The sequence below is a fragment of the Diplotaxodon limnothrissa genome, linkage group LG3, assembly GCF_057381915.1.
Source record: "Diplotaxodon limnothrissa isolate DT_005_m linkage group LG3, D_limnothrissa_male_GT1.1, whole genome shotgun sequence".
NCBI classification, from domain to species: Eukaryota; Metazoa; Chordata; class Actinopteri; order Cichliformes; family Cichlidae; genus Diplotaxodon; species Diplotaxodon limnothrissa.
The window spans coordinates 13534198-13554984 of record NC_140598.1 but is presented as its reverse complement, the minus strand read 5'-3'; the positions used below and the strand labels follow the sequence as shown (position 1 = coordinate 13554984).

General features: G+C 42.9%; 1 protein-coding gene across 2 annotated transcripts in view; it reads left to right on the top strand.

Annotated features, from left to right (window-relative positions):
• LOC146634600 (protein NLRC3-like) overlaps positions 1-15389 on the top strand; it is a 720577-nt gene extending 705188 nt beyond the window's left edge. For both annotated transcript variants that reach the window (XM_085377952.1, XM_085377961.1), the window contains 10 exons: positions 1466-1642; positions 10224-10264; positions 10441-10509; positions 10614-10693; positions 12851-12906; positions 13039-13253; positions 13456-13715; positions 14152-14271; positions 14369-14510; positions 14654-15389. In XM_085377952.1, the coding sequence (XP_085234078.1) occupies positions 1466-1642; positions 10224-10264; positions 10441-10509; positions 10614-10693; positions 12851-12906; positions 13039-13253; positions 13456-13715; positions 14152-14271; positions 14369-14510; positions 14654-14973 (1480 nt within the window). In that variant the 3' untranslated portion in view covers positions 14974-15389. The remainder of the gene's footprint in view (positions 1-1465; positions 1643-10223; positions 10265-10440; positions 10510-10613; positions 10694-12850; positions 12907-13038; positions 13254-13455; positions 13716-14151; positions 14272-14368; positions 14511-14653) is intronic.
• Positions 15390-20787: the final 5398 nt, after the last annotated feature.

The window sequence follows — 20787 nt, the reverse complement described above, 5'->3', positions numbered from 1 at the left end:
CAGGTTCATGTTGTGCTCCATCAGTCAGTGAAGATGAAGTCAGTGCTGATGAGGCTGTAGAGTGTGTGAGGGATGTGAATGAGGATGATGAAGATCTGATGATAGCAGATAAAAACAGGCTGCAGAGACTTTGAGCCATACAGGGCACACAGTGTGTGTACAGAACAGCTGAAACCATTATGGAGGCCTCACTGGGATATGGAAGCATCACAGTACAGCTTCAGTGAAGCTTTAAAGTCTCTGATATGAGATGAGAAATGAAGCAGCCAGAGCTTTTTCATGAGTGGAAATCCACTGTGACTGTGAGCTGCTGCTACAGCCTCCAGATTAGCCAGCAGCTCATCCTGCTCAACATTTCCTCACCAACTTTAATGGAAGTGTGATGTTTTCAGCTGGAGTGATGGTCAGGGTGGCCTCCCTCTCCTCTTCTTCTCCTCTTCCTCTTTCATTTGTAAAGCCACTTCTGCTGCTTTCATTCATTTGGAAGTCCTGTAGCTGAGTTTGGGAGAGACTAACAGCCTCGGCAGCAGAGGGGAGAAAGGCTGTAACACCACCACTTTACTCTGTTCTACCTGTCACATCATTTTATCAGGAAACAAATATGCTCATGTTTTTACTATGTTTGTCTTGAAGATGTAAGAAGATCACATGGTGCTTTTTATTATTGTGTTGGTTTGTTTCCTGTCTCTTGGATGGAGCCCAGCTGTGCGTGGCCCCTGGGCCTGTGGTCAGAGTGTGTGCTGGATAATCCGGCCCAGGATGAGGCCAAACTGACATGGGATGAAATGTCTGTCACATAATTGAGCTTAGTGTAGTTTCATTTCTGCACAATTTAAAAACAACCAAAACTTTGTTCTGTCTTTTCTATGTTATACTGTAGACTTTCTTTGATACTGTGTCCAAAAGGAGCAGCTTTTACTTTGAAGGGGAGGCGTCTCTGTTTCCTCTTCAGGTTGGATGATGGAAGCAAATGAGTGTGTGATGTTCTTTCAGTGTTGCACTTTGTAGACGCTCCCTGAGCACTGGTCTCACAGCCAGCTGCACATAGAGACCAGTGTTGTTAGTCCAGGTCAGAAGATGACTTGTTGGAATGAAAATGAGCTTGTAGTTTGTCTGCTTTAATAATGTGACTGGAAAAAGGTGTTGGACTTCAAATATGTCCATTTCTTTCACACTTCACCTTTAAAAGTGAAGCCTTGTGGTTCCTGGAAGGAAAAACACGACTTTTTCAAGTCTTTGTCCTGTTTTTATGAGAAATGTACGACTTTAATGTGAAACATTCAGAGTTTTTTCTCTTGTTGTGTTTGTTTGAAGCTGCTTCCTGTTGGCTTCAGCTGTTTGGAGTTTCCATTTTCTAAACTTCTACATTCTGAACCTTCTTCAGCTCTGAACAGATGATGAAACACTGAATGATTTCAAGCTCACACTTTGTCTAATAAACTTACATCTTTCATTCTTTATACAGATTGAGGGACTGTGGTTTGTCAGAGATCAGCTGTGATTATCTGGCAGCAGCACTGAAGTCCAACCCCTCCCATCTGAGAGAGCTGGACCTGAGCTACAACAACAAGCTGCAGGATTCAGGAGTGAAGCATCTGTGTGGTTTCCTGGAGAGTCCAGGATGTGGACTTGAAACTCTGAGGTCAGTCAGCATGTTTTAGTTGTGCTGAGATTAATATGAATATGTGAGGAAGCAGTTTAGGAGTCTGAATGCTCGGAAAGCTCCCGGCCCAGACGGTGTGTCTCCTGCCACCCTCAGACACTGTGCAAACGAGCTGGCCCCAGTGTTTTCTGGCATCTTCAACTCCTCACTGCAGGCATGTCATGTGCCTGCCTGCTTCAAGTCCTCTACCATAATCCCTGTCCCCAAGAAACCTAGGATCACTGGACTAAATGACTACAGACCCGTGGCTCTGACATCTGTGGTCATGAAGTCATTTGAGCGCCTAGTTCTCTCCCATCTCAAGACCCTCACGGCCCCCCTCCTGGACCCCCTGCAGTTTGCATATAGAGCCAACAGGTCTGTAGACGACGCCATCAACATGGCCCTACACTTCATCCTGCAGCATCTGGACTCCCCAGGAACCTACGCCAGGATCCTGTTTGTGGACTTCAGCTCTGCCTTCAACACCATCCTTCCAGACCATCTCCGAGGCAAGCTTTCCCAGATGAATGTGCCTGATCCCATCTGCCGGTGGATCACTGACTTCCTGTCGGAAAGGAAGCAGCACGTGAGGCTGGGAAAGAATGTCTCGGACTCCTGGACCATCAGCACCGGCTCCCCTCAGGGCTGTGTTCTTTCTCCTCTGCTCTTCTCCCTGTACACCAACTGCTGCACCTCCACCCACCAGTCTGTCAAGCTAATCAAGTTTGCAGATGACAGCACCGTTATTGGGCTCATCTCTGACAGGGATGAGTCTGGTTACAGGAGGGAGGTTGAACGTCTGGTGTCTTGGTGCAGCCACAACAACCTGGTGCTGAATGCCCAGAAGACAGTGGAGATTATTGTGGACTTCAGGAAGCACACAGCCCCACTCCCCCCCATCATCCTGACTGACACCCCCATCACCTCTGTGGACTCATTCCGCTTCCTGGGTACCACCATCACCCAGGACCTGAAGTGGGAGCCCACCATCACCTCCGTCATCAAGAAAGCCCAGCAGAGGATGTACTTCCTGAGGCAGCTGAAGAAATTCAACCTGTCAACACGGACGATGATGCAATTCTACACTGCAATCATCGAGTCCATCCTCACCTCCTCCATCACCGTGTGGTACGCTGGAGCCACTATCAGGGACAAACAGAGACTGCAGCGTGTTGTGCGCTCTGCTGAGAAGGTGATTGGCTGCAGACTCCCATCTCTGCAGGACCTGTACACCTCCAGGACACTGCGGCGTGCAGCCCGGATCTCAGCTGACCCTTCTCACCCTGGACACAGTCTGTTTGACCTGCTCCCCTCAGGCAGGAGGCTCCGGTCCATTCGCACCAGAACCTCTCGCCACAAGAACAGTTTCTTCCCCTCTGCTGTTGGACACATGAACAATAACCACATGACTGTCCCCGCCACTAACACATGACCCTACGCTGTGTTCACTGTATCATTCCATGTCTGGCACTGATCACCACCTGCACTCATGTATATATCTTTCTACGTAGCACTCATAATTCTTATTCTCATGTATATATCTCATGTATATCTCATGCACATATCTTTCTTTCTTTCTACATAGCACTTTAATTCTTATTGTCTGCACTGAAGCACCGCAGCAATTTCCTAATGTTGTAAACCTCAACATCTGGCAATAAACCCATTCTGATTCTGATTCTGATTCTGATGATGTGAAAGTTGTGCTGACACTAAACTGCAGACATCAGGCTGATATTATACTGATCCACACTGAGGATCTTCATGGTAAAGTCTGTTTTCTTCTTCTCTGGTTTAGTCCATTGACTGCAGCAGAACAATGTTCACATTTCAAACAGTGAGACTCAACGTATGGCCCGCGGCCCACACGCGGCCTGCCCACCTTCCCTGATTCAGAGAGAGGGGACCCTGATTAACTGTGTAGTGTTCTTCCTCACAGTTCTAAGTATCAGACACAACAATGAATAATCCACAGCTGACTGTCTTTAGCAGGTCAAAGGTCACGGCACACAGCAGACAGTGGGAAATATTATAACTCTGATCATTTATCAGCACATATCCATATGTATAAAAACAAAGCTGACACTGTGAGACTTGATCAGAGGTGTGATCATCACAGCAGAGGCCTTTGTGTCAAAGTCACTGAGGATCAAACAGAAACACATGAAGCAGATTTTCCTGTTCTGGCTTTTTATAGCAGATAACCTTCAAAATATTCTGCAGTCCATCAAAAACTGAAGCAAACCATGAATCAACATGTGAACATGAGCTGATGCTGCTGAAGTGAAGCAAAGTTACAGAGGTTTGATTACAGACACAGCTGAGAGTTTGTAATCTGTCATCATTTTAAAAGGTTTACATTTCTTCAGTATATCCACATTTGCAGCTGGTACCTCAACCTCCACTTGTCCAACACAACTGCTGTCCACTGCCTCCATGACATTGTGATTTTGCTGTTGGTCTTCTGTCAGATCTTCATCAATCACTTCTGCACGGGGCACACCTTCAGACTCTGCAGCTGCATAACGAAAGCCTGTAAGATAAAATTAGACATAAGGTAAATGTACACCAATATTCCAATGACAGGTGTGTGATTCATCTGGAAGTTATGTGCGGATTAGTGTACAGTGATAGCAATTTAGTATGTTTTTAGAGGGGGGGGGGTTGTTTACCTCCGATGGGTGCTCTTTTTCGCTTCCGTTGCGTACGCCTTGAGTGCCGGTCTGAGTCTGATACAGGTATGTCGTCATGCCCCATGTGCAGTGTTGGTGCCCAGTCTGGATTTGTTACATCCATTTCATATGCTGGTTTGCCTGCAATAATGCCAAATCATAAGCTACTCAGTCGACATGACGTGGTTCTGCAGCATCACACATTAGCATGTTTTATCTCATTATCTATGACCTCAGCACGTTGAAAATCACACTAAAAGCCTTTCAAGAGTGATATGAATTAATTTAGAACTCACCGGAAAGAAAATGCCGTGAGCAAACCAACAAAAAGCTGGGGATTGCAGAGAACTCGATATCCCCTCGTCTCACCGCTGCAATCCAAGCCTGACGTCTTTGTTTAGTAATATCGGATACATGGGATCCCTCACGTTGCCTCCAGGATGGAAAACGATGAAAAGAGAGCCCGTTATCCAGCTTCTTGCCTTCACGATCGTGTGATCTAACGTTGCAACCGACAACACAACACGTACGATCCATAGCTGAAATGGTATCCTTTGGCTGGCCTACTGTCATGGCGGAAGGGGGCGTGGCCCATCTCCCGTGACATCACGCTCCAAAGCCCTATAGGTGGGAAAATGTACTATGTCGACCAATCAAAAATGATATGGAAACATGACATTTGGTTGTTTAGCAAAAGGGGGAAGTTTTAGGAGTGACCGGCAAGAGAGAGCGAGTGAGCGAAAGAGAGAGAGAGTTTTGATACGTGAGAGATTTGTGACGTTTACCGTGTTTGGTCTCAAGTTAGTTTGTTGTCTTGTGTATTTAGTGTGTAGCTGTTGTTTTGTTTTGTGTGTCAGTTCTACTAGTGATCGTCACAGTTGCTGCCTTAAAGCCAACAAAGGCAGATTGCAGTGTAAACGCTGAGTGACACACCTGCTGTCAGACCTGCAGGTTTATCCCTGTGCTGTTCTCATATGTGTTAGAGTGACACAAACTATTGTTTGACACCTGATTGTTCTGTAAATAGTTTGAAATGATTATATGAAAAACGTCTGAGCCTTGGCTGCATTTTTTGGTAAATAGTACCATATAACTTTGTTGTTTGCAAAACGTGTGCGTATTTTTAAAAATGTACAATCTCTATTTGCATTTCAAGTTATGAAGATGATTCGTTAAACATGTGTGTGGTTTTTACAGTCAAAATATCACTTTCTACTTGTATTTTAAATTTTGTCTGAATTTAGATAAATTGTGCTGATACAGTTGGTCAAAATGAGAAAATAACAGATTGGCAAGATAAACTGTTTTTAAAGGTAAAATATAGAGGCCACATCAAAAGTAGTCAAGAAGGGTTAAAGGCTAAAAGCAAAGTTGTCACCAAGTACTGTTTATATTTGTGTGTATTGCTGCAGCTTTTTTGAGTATTAATTTGGTGCCTTTGTGTGAAATAATGGTATTGTGAGTGATCCATATAGTCACAAAGAATAGCCACTTGTTTCTGTGCTACCAAAGTTCCCCGGCTTTCATTCAAAACGTGTTTATCGTCAGCACCTGCACATTAAACTACTTAAACATTATAAATGTCTTCAAGCTCACACTGAGGCCTGTGGGGTACTATCAGCCACTGAGACAGTACACACATTTATATGTGTTTGTATATGAATATTTCATACTTTAAGACTGCCTGTTTATTTAAGGGAGATGAACAAAATACATTGGAATTGTACAAAATAATATCATGGATGATAAATTAAATAGATTTTAAGTAGATGCTTGTGCATTCTTAAAGTCTTATATGTTGAACTGAACTATGTGATCTGTTCAAAGCCTTAATCTTAATTTGAAGTGAAATGTGCATTTTGAGTTTATACACTATGTATATAAGGCGACCGTTTCCTTTTGCAGTATTTTTGTGTGGTGTACTTTTCTATGTCTTAACAAAAGGGGAACAAAGGTGTTTAAGTTCACCTAGGATGATGTGTTTTAATTTTCACATGGTCTTGCTTGAATTTGACCCTGACAAAGGCGTATGAACTCTGTCAGCTGTTTGGAGTTTCCATTTTCTAAACTTCTACATTCTGAACCTTCTTCAGCTCTGAACAGATGATGAAACACTGAATGATTTCAAGCTCACACTTTGTCTAATAAACTTACATCTTTCATTCTTTATACAGATTGAGGGACTGTGGTTTGTCAGAGATCAGCTGTGATTATCTGGCAGCAGCACTGAAGTCCAACCCCTCCCATCTGAGACAGCTGGACCTGAGCTGGAACAACAAGCTGCAGGATTCAGGAGTGAAGCATCTGTGTGGTTTCCTGGAGAGTCCAGGATGTGGACTTGAAACTCTGAGGTCAGTCAGCATGTTTTAGTTGTGCTGAGATGAATATGATGTGAAAGTTGTGCTGACACTAAACTGCAGACATCAGGCTGATATTATACTGATCCACACTGAGGATCTTCATGGTAAAGTCTGTTTTCTTCTTCTCTGGTTTAGTCCATTGACTGCAGCAGAACAATGTTCACATTTCAAACCTTCAAAGAAGAAGAAAAATCCTCCACTGGATAATTCACTGTGAAACTCTCCAACTCTTCATTCCACCTTAAAGTCTGTCTGACACTGAAATCCAAAGCAACATGTGCGTTTGCTTTACAGACAGCAGTCCAACACAAACATACACACATCATCCAAATCTCCTCCACTGCCAGCATGAATGATGGGAAAGAGAAGGAGGAACACTCTGACATTCAGGGTTAGAATGAGTTTCATGAAGCAGACTGTGAAGATCAAAGCTGCATTAGAAAGCTTACATGAATGAATGAGTGGACAGAAGTGGACAGAGATCATCTGAAGCACTTCAAAGGCTTTAAATCAGCACATTTCTCTTTATTCTTTATCAACTCTGTTAGTTTCTCTCAGTTTTCTGTGGAATGAAGCTAACAGCAGGCTAATAAGATGCTGACCAATAGGTTTCTATTAAAGGTTGTAATTTGTATATGAAAAAGTGCTTTGGCTCAGCAGGGATCAGCTTACAGGTAGAATACAGCTGCTGGATGGGATTAGCATGTCATAGCTATCTACCAAACTGCTAACTGGGGGATTTCAGGCCATCTATGGATCATTTTTGCTAACTGTTTATTCAGCTTAGGCTCACAGGGCTGCAGCCTGTGCCCTAGCTGTCATAGGGCAAGAGGCGTGGTCCACCTGCACAGGTGAGCAGTCCATCACAGGGCCAACAGAGAGAGACAGAGAAGCACTCTCTCACATCCACACCTACAGCCAATTTAGAAGCACCAATGAACCTAAGCAGCATTTCATTGGACTGTGGGAGAACATCCAACCTCCACAGAAAGGCCAACAAGCTTCAACCTACAACCTTCTTGCTTTAAGGCACTAGTGCGAACCACTTTCCCCCATTTCAGCCCAAATCCTGCATCTTCCTGTTTCTGACTCCAGGCCAGCTCCACTAACACTTTCTCATCAGACACTGCCACCTAGTGGAGGAAGTCTTAGTCCCATTTGAAGCTTCAGATTACAGTTAGTTCCTTTACAAAGAGGTGGAGGTGGTGGGGCCACAGCACCATCATCACTGAGTGCCATAGGACACTTAACCTTTGTTTCCATATGCTGGGAACTTCCTGTTGTTCCAAGGAGGACTGGAAAATGTGTGAAGATCTCCCAGTCAGTTCCTCACAGCACACTTCAATCATTTCCCTCCCACAGCATCAGGACCAGGGCTTTTTCTCTCTTTGGTCCCACTAAGAGATTTCCACACAAACACCTCATCAGTGGGACTCTCAGAGCTACCAGCCCTTTGCTACAATCACAAAGCTCTTCATTGAAATCAATGATATCAAAGCTGGAATCAAATGAGTCCAAGTCTTCTGCTGATTCAGCATCACATTCATCTTTGCTCCTTGTTCTGCATCCCCACCATGGACTTCATTCCTTTCCAAGCCAGCCTTGAGTGTCCTTTATTCAGCTCATCCTCTGCTTTACTTTGACACCTGATTTTAGCTGCTTTATCTCTCTTTCAACAAGTTTCTGTGCCTCAATCTTTTTCTTCTCTCCCTCATAACAAGACAGCTTCTTCTGCCTGAGAACATGTTGGAGTGATTTACTAATCCAGGGCTGCTTACTGGGGAAAATACTTCCTGTTTCCAAAGTAATCCCCATTTTTCCCAGAAAGAAATGTAAGTAGAAATCGATGATCTAAGTGAGAACATGAGCCTTTAAAAAGTCCCAGTGGGTGCAGTCAAAGCAGTCCCTCAGTCCCAGTATAGAGTCTTTGGTCCAGACTGGAACAACTGTGTGCCCAGTTTGAGCTCTCTTCAGTCCTGTGACCTGACAGACCCAGAGGGGCCATCACATCACATTTAGAAGCTCCCCTAATGGAGCCACAACACATGTCCAATACTTAGTCTGTCTTGTTGGACCAACTGGAAGAAATGATTCAAGGACTTAGTCACAGAACAGAGATTCAAATCTCCAAAATCCAACTGGCTGCATCAGGACATATAGTCTGAAACTCTGCACAGTTTCCTGTTTGAAGCTGCTTCCTGTTGGCTTCAGCTGTTTGGAGTTTCCATTTTCTAAACTTCTACATTCTGAACCTTCTTCAGCTCTGAACAGATGATGAAACACTGAATGATTTCAAGCTCACACTTTGTCTAATAAACTTACATCTTTCATTCTTTATACAGATTGAGGGACTGTGGTTTGTCAGAGATCAGCTGTGATTATCTGGCAGCACTGAAGTCCAACCCCTCCCATCTGAGACAGCTGGACCTGTGGGGAAACAACCTGAAGGATCCAGATGTGAAGCAGCTGTCTGATCTTCAGCAGAGTCCAGACTACAGACTGGAGACTCTGGTGTAAGTAGAGTGATGGAGTGAGTGGGTGGTGCTGTCAGCAGTATTGTACTAAACACAGTCAGTATGAAACAAAGATCCAGTGTTTCCTGTAAAGCTGCAGCTTCTCAGTGAAGCTGTGAGAGGAGAATGGTGACAGGCTTCAGGATTGGACACAAACACTTCCTGTTTCTGACCTTTATGGTCACCATAGTAACGGCTGACACGCTCTGATCAAACACTGTCAACAGCCAATCAGCTCTCTGAACAAAGCAGCACGCAGACCAATGACTGCATTCATTTCCAAGTTTAAAGCAGTGAAGAACACAGTCTGTAGGTGAGGAAGAATTTAGTGAGAGCAGATGTTTGGATGGAATTCTTCCAGTCAATCCACACTGAGGATTGTTATGGATTCAAATATTGGGGATGGAGACAAGATGAAAAACCAAAAGAACAACACTGGTCCGGTCGGGTTCAGTCAAACAATGATTTTAATGATCACACGCGCAGGAGATAAACACCGTACGCAGACAGCATCAGATCTCAAAATGGTGGAGCATTGCTCAAACTCTTATAGCCTCTCGTAGCCCCCACCTAATCATAAAAGCCTAAACATTCACACTCTCTCTCACACGGCGCCTAAGCTACGACCTTGGCTCCCTGTTTATCTGCTCCTGCTGAGATGGGGCAGGAAACTCCAGCATGTTCTGTTCTCTTCTAATCAGACAAATAAGATGATGACTTTCTGCAAACAGTATTTTCTTATAACTTAGCAGTATAATGCATCATAAAACAACATCATTCATTCACAATAAATCAGCAGTCTAATGTAATGCAAATCAATCTAACAAATGCAATAGTTATCAGCTTCTTCTAATTCAGGAGAATAATGCAAACTAAAACTACATAATAATTCACAATCTTTAATTAGGGGTATAACATGGCATAAAATAATATTATAACCCAACAGGATCTTCATGGTAAAGTCTGTTTTCTTCTTCTCTGGCTAGGCTTAGTACCCCATTAATCAGTTGTGTTTTAACGTTGCTCTCTGCAGGGTTGATGACAAGACTTTTAAATCTTCCATAGACAAAACCAGTGAGTACTGAGACTCTGTGTCACATTCATCACTATTTCATCAACAGCATATCACATGAAAGCTCGTTTGTGCTTATTTCATTCTGCAAAAATCTATAAATTATGGGGGTTTTTAAGGATGTGTTTTTAGGTACTGGTTTTGGTCAAAATATTTTAATACTTTAAAATCTTTTTAGTGAGTGAGAAGGCTGCAGCTGAAGAAGATGGTGGGTCCTTAAGGAAGAAAGAGAAATCCCTCACAGACAGTTTGTATTTGATCAGAAAACCACTAAAAAACTAATATGATTGTAAACAGCACCAGTTAGAGTTCCAGGAAATCCTGACATATTCGATGTTTGTCTCTCATCAGGTGACTCTGAGGTCAGACTGAATCCAGACTCATTAGACACAGAGCTTGATTTGTCTAAGGATGACATAAAGCACATTAAGGTGAGAGAAAAGCATGTGGATCTGATTGTCTTGTGACACAAAAAAGAGGCCTTCAGCACAGAAATTGTGTCAGGTGTGTTAAAGCACAGGGCAGACAACCAGTCAGGTAGAGCTGGGCGATATGAGATTTTTTCATATCACGATATGTTTTTTTCATTTCAGGCGATAAGGATATCTATCACGATATAAGCCAAATAACTATATTTGTAAGATTTAAATGTGCCGTTGCTCACAAGTAAAATGTGAAATAATCAGCAGCTTGTTTTTATTTAAATATTTATTTCCCATAATAAGTTCAACAGGGTAGATGTACTTAAGGAACATGAGACTTTTTCAGATAAATAAAGGCAAATATTGCAAACTACACAAAAGGCAGCCGCTAAAGCGTTTAAGTTTCAAAATAGAACAAACGAAACAGACTAAACTGTCAATTCTATTTAGAAACAAAATATGAATTCTAAAAATAAATCTTAGTTTGTTTTACAGAAGAACAGACAAAACTGACTAACTTTTGTCAATATCAAATAAACTGAGAACTAAAAGGAAATTCTCAATCTCTCCTTGTTGTATAGCTTAGCTTTTCAAACAGTTTTAACAGTTACTTTAGTCTGACAAAAGCCGAATGACGAATTAGCGCTTCCAGTCAGAGACTGAGGCTACGTCCACACGTACACGGGTATTTTTGAAAACGGAGATTTTCCGTTTTCGTTTTAAAAAATAATCCCGTCCACACATAAAAGCAGAAATGAAGGAAAACGCTGCTATGAACATGCCAAAGCAGCAGGTGGTGCTAGATTCCTAACCGTGCAGAAATGTTGGCCAATCAGAAGTCTAGAAGCCTCGGTGGGAAAAAGTAAACAAAGCTGGGGCATAGAAGTAGAACCGAGTCGTATGTGTGGACGAACAGTAACTGTGTGTATATGTAAGCATTTAAACACTGCAGAGAGTAGAATTAACAGTAACAGTATTGTAGAAATTCATTTCACCGAAACAATAACGCGGCGCACAGTGTGACGCATGCACCAGTTCATTGTATTTCCAGACTTGCTTTCGGCACAATTTACAGTGCACGCTACTCTGTTTTTTGTCAGACCTGAAATAGCCGAAATACCTTCACACTACGGAACTTCTTTGGCTCTTCCGTTCGACAATCTCTCCGGCATTGGAACCATCATCTGTTTTCTCGTCGGTCACGCTCGGTTGATTTTTCTAGTCGGCACACTCATTTCCTCCATTACGCGCTGGCTGCTTCCCAAACAAACACACGTGCGGCTTGGCACTTGTGCTGTACGTAACAAGTCACGCGACGTGACGCTGCGGCTGTGATTGGTTCGGCTCTGCGCTACTTAATTTGGATTGGCTGACCTTTTTTTTTTTTTTTTTTTAAAGAGGACAAGAGATGCGAGGTCTATCGCGATAGCTTAATTTCTCTATCGAGTAAAAGTTATATCGCGATACATATCGTTATCGTTCTATCGCCCAGCTCTACAGTCAGGTTTAAGATTCTGTGTCATTGTCAGTATGTTACTCGCAGTTTTGAAAGTGTGTACAGATAACACCTGATGTGTACTCTGTGTGCCTAGGGGCACACGCCACTAGCTGTGTGGTCCAGCTATGTTTCTACCCTCACCTATGGCCACGAGCTGTGGGTAGTGACTGAAAGAACGAGGTTGCGAATACAAGCGGTGGAAATGAGCTTCCTCCGAAGGGTGGCTGGCCTCTCCCTTAGAGATAGGGTGAGAGGTTCGGCCATCCGGGAGGGGCTCAGAGTAGAGCCGCTGCTCCTCCACATCGAAAGGAGCCAGCTGAGGTGGTTTGGGCGTCTGACAAGGATGCCCCCTGGGTGCATCCTGGGTGAGGTGTTTGGGCATGTCCCACCGGGAGGAGGCCCCGGGGCAGACCCAGGACACGCTGGAGAGATTATATCTCTCGGCTGGCCTGGGAATGCCTTAGTGTTCCCCCGGATAAGCTGGAGGAGGTGGCTGGGGAGAGGGAGGTCTGGGCTTCTCTGCTTAGGCTGCTGCCCCTGCAGCCCCGGATAAAGCGGAAGAAGATGGATGGATGATGGATGGATGGGTGTACTCTGTATAGTTTGTTCACTGTTTACTTGTTTATTGCTGCTTTAAACAGCTGATGTATTTCCTCTCTGAATTCCAGCCTCCATCAAGCTTCACCCCTCAAGTACAAACTGAATCCACACACATCTCCTACAGGTGCTTCTAATTTCACATTAGGTTGATAACATGTATGTAATGATGTGACAAGACGCGTGATACAGCTGGAGGTGATCAGACCTCAGCTCATACAGGCTGGTTGGAGTGCTTCAGCCCTTCTGTGTCCTACAGGTTCAGGTGTCCTGGTCCAGGTGTGTTCCAGTGTACTCTGACCAGACTAGTGTTTGTTATGGCTCAGGAGGCGGAGCTGTTGTACAGGACTGTCCAATGGGATGAGAGCCTCCTTCAATCAGCTGGAAAAACAGCTGCAGGGCCGCTGTTTAACATCACATGCTCTGAGGATGCAGTCTGGGAGCTCCACCTGCCACACTGTGAAACAAAGGAGGGTGAGCACTGTGCTGTGAAACATCTGTGTTACTGTGTGGTGCTCAGCTAATATGAACTGTTCTTTATCATACAAATAACCACAATGCAGTTTATTTATAACAAAAAAGGATGGAGGTGAACTTGTTTGCAGGAGATGTAATCCTCAGATAAGGTGAGAAGTAAATCTGAACTCTCAGAATGAAAAGCTCTTTCCTTTCACAGCGCTGTGTGTTGATGGCCTGCTGTCTGTTGCCCACATCTCTGATGATGGGATGAGCATCTTGGAGCCGCTGGAGATCACTGCCACCCATGTGGTTGTGAAGGTTCCTCACCTCTCTGGGTGGGGCGTCATCTGGGATGATTTTAAGCGGCTCCTGAACATAACAGTAAATGGCCAAGTTCTGCTTTTCTTCCGACCTTCAGAGACAGAACCTGCACAAATCAACGTGTTTCTACTCCAGGAAAATATCCCATTGTCAGAGGTAAATAGTTTCATCATCTTCACTCTGTAGTCCTCTCAGAATCCAAATGATTCTCAGCAGCTTTCTGATAATAAACTAAACTTATGTACAGGTGTACTGGTCACTCCACTCTGATTACCTGAGACAAAGAGTCAGGCTCCATTTAACTTTTCTTACCCACATTGTTGACCAATCACTGCTCTTCTTTATTCACTCCCAGTAATGACCCTAAGCTGTGAACATTTGATGTTTGTGACCCATAATGTCAGATCTGACACTTCACTGATAAAAATAAAATCATGGAGCTTTTTTTTCTCTGCAAAGCTATTCTATCTCAAGAATGATTGTTTTTGATTCATACTGACATGATATTCTACACCTGATATGTTTAAATGAGCTCTACAGGTGAATAGACTTATTAACGTTACCAGCATAATAAACTGTCCTGTCACTGCAGGTGTCTGCCCAACAACACGATGATGCTAAATACATCCAGACCCCTGCTGACTGTCTTTTCAGCTTCAGTCAAAGGTACAGTGTCCACTGTGAACCTGAGAGCAGGATAATACAGCCGAAGGTGAGTCAGCAGTTAGAAACTATATGCTGCTGAAATGAAATGAAAGTCCTGGATAACCCACTCGTCATGAAAATGGCACCTTTCTGTTGTTGTTTAGCAAACACAGTTTCGCTCAAAGTCTGGCCCAAATTACCATCCAACATTTCAAGTTTTCCTGAGTACAAATTCAGGGTTTGTGACTCTGATAGTCAAAGACCAAGAGGGGAATGAAATCTGGAAATCATCTGTTTGCCTGCCAGGTAAGATTCCTGCCAGATACCAGCAGAAATTACCCTACAAACTTTTTATTTTATATTTTATAAAACTTCAACTGAAATCATACTTCTCTTTTCATCCTCAGTTCAGAGTGCTGTTAAATGTCTATCTTTCTTTGTTCCTTCAGCACCAAGAACAGAAACCTTAATGAGAAATGTCCCAGATGAGTCCGGAGTCCCGGCAGACGAGAGGCTGCTCACAGTTCGCTCACAGTTTATTGACAGAGTGTCTGAACCTGTTTTAAAAAAACTTCTGGATAAACTCCTGGAGCAGCATATTATCAATGATCAGGAGATGGAATCAGTCAGATCACAGCAGAGCAAAGCAGATAAAGCACGAGACGTTATTGACACAGTGCGACGAAAAGGAAGTACAGCCTCCTCACTTCTGATCGATGCTCTCTGTGAGGCGGATCCATGCCTTTTCACAGAGCTGAACTTAAGATAAGACAGATTTCTAATAAATCTCAAAGACCACTGACAGTGTCATTATTGTGATCTTCATGTGTGTGTTGGAAACTGGACTTTAGTTCTTATTAAAACCTGGACTCTGACTAGAAGCTGAGCAGGACATTGGATGGACTGAAGCAGAGTCTGGGACCTCAGTAAGTCTCTGAGCTGCTCATTATTAGTGCACAAACCAGGAAATATGTGAAGCTCCAACCTGTAGATGCTGAACCACATCTACAGGTTGAAGAGCAACACCTCAAGTTATCTGTGACCGGCGTCTGTTTCCAACAATATAACTGAAGCTGTTTTTACCTTTAATGCTGGAATAACATGTTGAATCACATGATCAGTGTTTACAATCTGATTACTGAGGTTCTCGTCTGTGCTAGCTTCTGCTCTGAGCAGCATTTTGTGTTTCTGACTGTATAAATAAAGTTTTGCTGTTTGCTTTCTTATGCTGGAGTTTGAATTCATGTTTTTAAACAGTTTGAGCTTCCTGTTCGTATAACCCGTTCATGTGTTACACCCGTCATTGCGTTGTGTTCTGGCGTGAAAGTAAGAGGCAGGAGACAGCACTTGGGTCTTTGGCTCTTTACTGCACATCTGCAACACAGAAATAAGTGTCTGATCTGTGTGTGTCACGCGACTGCCAGTACACCTCTCCTCCGGCCATGCTGAAAGGAGCTGTGCCTGCAGCTTCATTAACACCACAATAATATAATAAATCTAATACAACAAATTGTTTTAAAACATTAACTTAAGCTCTCAAAAACAAAAAGCATAAAATAAATAACATGTCACTGAAAAATCATTAAAAACAACAAAATAATTCAAAAACAAATAAACAGTCAGATAAATACAATTCAATAACCAGGACCCAATATTCTAGTGCTTATACTTCAAACATTATACTTCAGTACAATTATATTAATAACCGCCATCCAACAGGCAATACAACACTGTACTTATAAAAACAATGAATGAAAGACTGCATCTCCAAAACATAAGAACATCTCCATACCTGCAACACAGAAATAAGTGTCTGTTCTGTGTGCGTCACGCGCCTGCCAGTACACCTCACCTGACGAAGGAAAAAAGAGTGCACGCTGTTAAAAAAAACTGCAGCGAATACGCTCACAAGCCTCTAGCGTTCAGGCTAACTTAGCATGCTAGCATTTCAGCTGCGTTCTCGGCTAAAACTCATTAAAAACGTATATTAGCAAACTCTGTCCTCCACAAAACTTATCCCGAACGAGTCTCTTAACGACAAACAAAAATGCGGCGGTTCGGCTGTATTCACATTGCAGCTTGGGGTCTGAACAAACTGAGCAACGTGGCAGTGACTTACCCCCCACCCACTTGAAACGTAAAGGCAAATAGGCGGAGCGGTTAGTGCTACGTTTGTGCTGATTTGTGCAGGTAAAATTAGCGTTTGTGCTGCTACAGTATCTGAGATATAATGATTTTAATTATTACGGCCTACGCTGTATAACACCAGTGTCTGCGGCAGTGAGTTTCAGCAGCTGTGGAGTTTTGCACTTTTTCTAGGCTTGCTGCATATTAGCTTTTATTAGTTTACACTTTAGTAACACAATTTATTCAGCGGAAAGGTCGATATTTCTTTTGTTACTAGTGCAGAAACGTACACAAGGTAGGCTAAAGTTTTTATTTTTTCTGTGGCAAAACTGAGTTTCATGTGAAGTGATTCACGTATACCTAAATTATTATTATTTTTTACATACCCAGTTGGCCTCTATGATTTTGTTTTGAATTATATATGTTCATTATTATTAATGTAGCTGTCTCAGAAAAAATGAAGTGTTTGCTTTGATAGGTTGTTACCTACGTGTAGAAAACTGAATATTCCACAGCACTTAGGCGAGGGATCTTCAACCTGCGGCTCTAAAGCAACATGTGGCTCTCCGGCCCCTCCACTGTGGCTCTTATAAGACCAAGTAAGTCATTTTTTTATTATAAAGACAACAAGAAAGGGTTCTGTTAACAGTTTTTTTTTTTTTATGAAATATCTGCATTGACTATTCATTGAATGTACAAGGCTTTTAAAAGTGATTTAATGTTTCTTAGGTTCAAATCTGTTTACTGTAATTTTCAAGTTGGTTGCCCATCTTTCCTAATTTTCAATTATTATGGAAAGGATGCTCGTAGCTGGCTTCATTTTAACAAATACTTTTTTCCGTTATAAAGCTTTGATGATTCATTGTCTTATCAAATCTAAAAATAAACATTTTTATTTACATTTCCATAGCTTACACGATATAACAACTCATTTTCTAGATATTTATAGGCTCTTTCTTTTTTTAGGCTCTAGACAGGTTTTGTAGCAGCAGGGGGGAAAGGGGCCCTTTGAAATGAAAAGGATGCTGACCCCTGACTTAAGCCACCAGGTAAACACAAAAGAAATACTGGAAAATTATTGACAGAAAAATGGAACGGTTACTTTCAAGGCTATGGGTGAAGGTGACTTGGTGTGTAAAAGCAAATATACATCAGACTGACAAAGAAAAGAGTGTTAAAAGATTTTTAATTTAGAACTTTAACTTTATGTGCAAAACTGAACTTACTGATAACACACACTAGCCATTTGAACACATGTAACTGTAATGAACCAAATAAAACAGAAAAATGCAGGCAGCACTCAATATACTGTGTATAACACAGCATGGGGTTGTATTTTTTTCTTTTCAGATGCTCCTGTCACTCCATTTCCCAGGTCATCATAGCACTCCCACACACATGGAGCTCTCCTGCAGTATGCAGTGTAATGCCCCAAACCATCAGTGGTCATCTTTCCATGGAAAGCAATTAATGCCCTCAAAGTGAACGACTTTCCTTGGAGAACCAGGTTGGAGGGAAATTCATTCAGTGGAAATTCTGTTTGGTTTGCAAGGTCAGTATCAATCCACACGATATCTCCAATGTTGTAGCTGTGAGTAACTGTCCCTGCACAGAGCTCATTTCCTGTGGTGCTGTCTTCTGTTTTGAATTCTGATGGACACAGAGATGGATTGGAGAGTGGCCTGAGGCAGGTAGACTCAGGTAGGCCAAGTCCTGCTTCCACAGCCGTGCCAAGATGAGCCATACCAGACTCTTTGAGGACAGAGATGGCAGGAGAAACAAATGGCACTTCCCTTGTCATCCCTTTGCTGAGGTAGCAGTGCTGTGAAGAGCAGTGTTTGGTAAAATAAACACTTGAGATGTTCCTCATTGTCTTAGCAATTACAGCGGAGATATTGCACTGAGCATCGATTTGGATCGCAGCAGACCTCAACGAGACAGCTTCAAACATTACACTAAGCAGCTCTGCTCTCCTTCTGTAGGTTTGTTGGGTCACACCATCTGTGGCAATGGCTTTCACCAGCTGCAGGACTGGGTTTTCACTGTCTTTCAGAACAGCATTTTGAAATGTGGAGCTGTCACAGAAGGCACAACATAAGCACTGAAAAAATGCATCAAATGCACAGGTATTGAGCACAGAGATTGTCGATTCCCCTAATCTAATAGGCTGATGGAGGTTTCCATTTTTTAATAATCCCACTTTCACTCTTTTGGCCCCAAAAGTTTCATCTGCATGGAGCCATTCGGTACATGAAGAGAGGTAGGAAGTCCTCTTCCTTTTTTTGGGTGGAACAGCTAGGCCCCTCCAGTTCTCAACTGCATCCCCATCAGCCGGAAGAATGTTTGTGGTAGCATCAGATCCCACAAATGGGTGAGCATCCATTTTTATTTTGTCTTCTGCATTGTGAGTCGTCATGGATCCAGAATTGGCATCTGTGACTTTCAGTGATCCCACCGTTGCCTCATCTTTGACCTTTTCTTTTGCAGAACAAATCCGCATATTTCCCTCGATGAAGGAAAGATGACGAGCAATGAAGCGATCGACTCGAAGAGGCAAGTTGTCATGTTTGAAAAGGCCATGTTTTATGTTTTTGAAATCAGCTTCAACAGTGGCTGAACTTGCTGTGATGCTGGTGCTTTGGAAGAGAGGGACCATTATTCCTGTCCAGAGTGGCAAGTAACTTGCCAGTCTTATTATATGAGGAATAATCTCAGGGAGAAAGTGAATATTATCTCTATCCCCATTTGCTGCAGCAAGTGACCTGCTCTCCTCACATATTTCTGTTACCCACTGTCGTAGGTCAGTCTGGATCTCATCCACTGAATCCACTCTCTCACTTTCCTCCGTCTGTTCATCTGGAATGATGATGGAGTCTTGAGCAATTTGGGCTTTCAAGTATTTCTTGCACCTTTCTGAAGGAAGAGGTGCTCCAGAACTGTCATCACCTTCTGCCTCACTGAGGGCCACAACAGTGATAGCATGTAGGAGCTGTTTTGCATGGTCCAAACATTGAGACTGAAGAGGTTTTGCTAATGACCTGACAAAGAAATCTTTAACACGATGTGTTTTCTTCTTCAGGCAATCCCACTGGCATATCATCTTGATGCAGTGCGCAACATCAACCCTGATATAACAAGGGGGGAGTTTGGCAGACTGGGTTCCAAGAAGGACATGAAAGCATTCATTAAGGTAGGACTTCAGATCAGGATGAGGAGTGAAAGCCTTGACCAGAACTCCCAGAATTGCCAGAGAAAAGTCACTAACAGCATACTTTGGCACAGGTGCACCTGCACGAATCCATTCTGTCAACCAGTTTGCGATGGCATTAACATCATGTTTCTCTGACAGCATTTGCACCACTGGGACACTGGGGCAATTGTTTTCTTTCAGAATACCTTGATAAAGGAAGATATGGCCAGATTTGCCATTTGGTCTCAGCAGTTTTTTCACAACTGAACCGGTTGCATCAAAACACACAGTTGGGGGAGATTTTTTTGACAATGTCTTATAAACATGCATCTGTGTTTGACTCCAGTAGTGACAGAAAAACTTGTCCAGTCCAATATCTCGGATGCTACCACTGTGAGGAACACTATATTTTAACAATTGCAGAGATGCAATGGGGTCCTTATCTCCTAATTCCAAGTCTTTTCTCTCTTGTTTGGCTTTTCGCAGAGTGGCCAAATTTGGAAGGTGGCTTGGCTCAGGATCTCCAACATCCATCAGATCTGCTGCCCTCGCTGACCTCCATACAGCCGGTTCCATTCTGCCCTCACACAGCTCTTTAGCGATCTGTTCACGCAGGTTTCCAGACATGAACCGCTTGGAGTGGCCAGTGTGCAGGGAGAAATCTGTATTTCTCATGAAACACTGGAGCACCATTGGACTATTAATTGCTGGCTGTCTGTCACATGACATTTCTAACTGGCCATGACACTCCTTACAGTCGCCTCTGATGTCCAGATAATTATTGTTGACAGTTGGATGGACCTTTGCTCTACGGAACACAAGTGTACATGTATTTTTGATCTTCTTCCATATAAGATCGTTGATGATATGAGTCCAAGTGCCAGGTTTCAAAATTGTGTATTCCCTTTTTAGGGTAGGAGAAAACTTGTCATTGTATTCAACCTTTTCAGGAATAAATTTAACCCAGTCCTCAAAAGGGACTTCTAGTTCAAAAGCTTGACAGTTTTCTTGTCCAGGAGAAATGCAATGTGAATCTAACTCTCCTTCACTATTACTTTCCTGATCACTGATTTCCAAAGCTGACCAGATGTTGTGTCTATTTAGCTTCACAAAAGTGTACAGGGCCTTTGCTGACATCTTGTCTTCTAGCTGCTGACTCAGCTCTTTCCAGACTGATGCAGCTGGAGTGGCTATTTTGCCATTTTGGACTATGGCCTCTTTTGAATTGCAAAGAACTGCAAAAATGGAAACCTTGTCTACAGATGG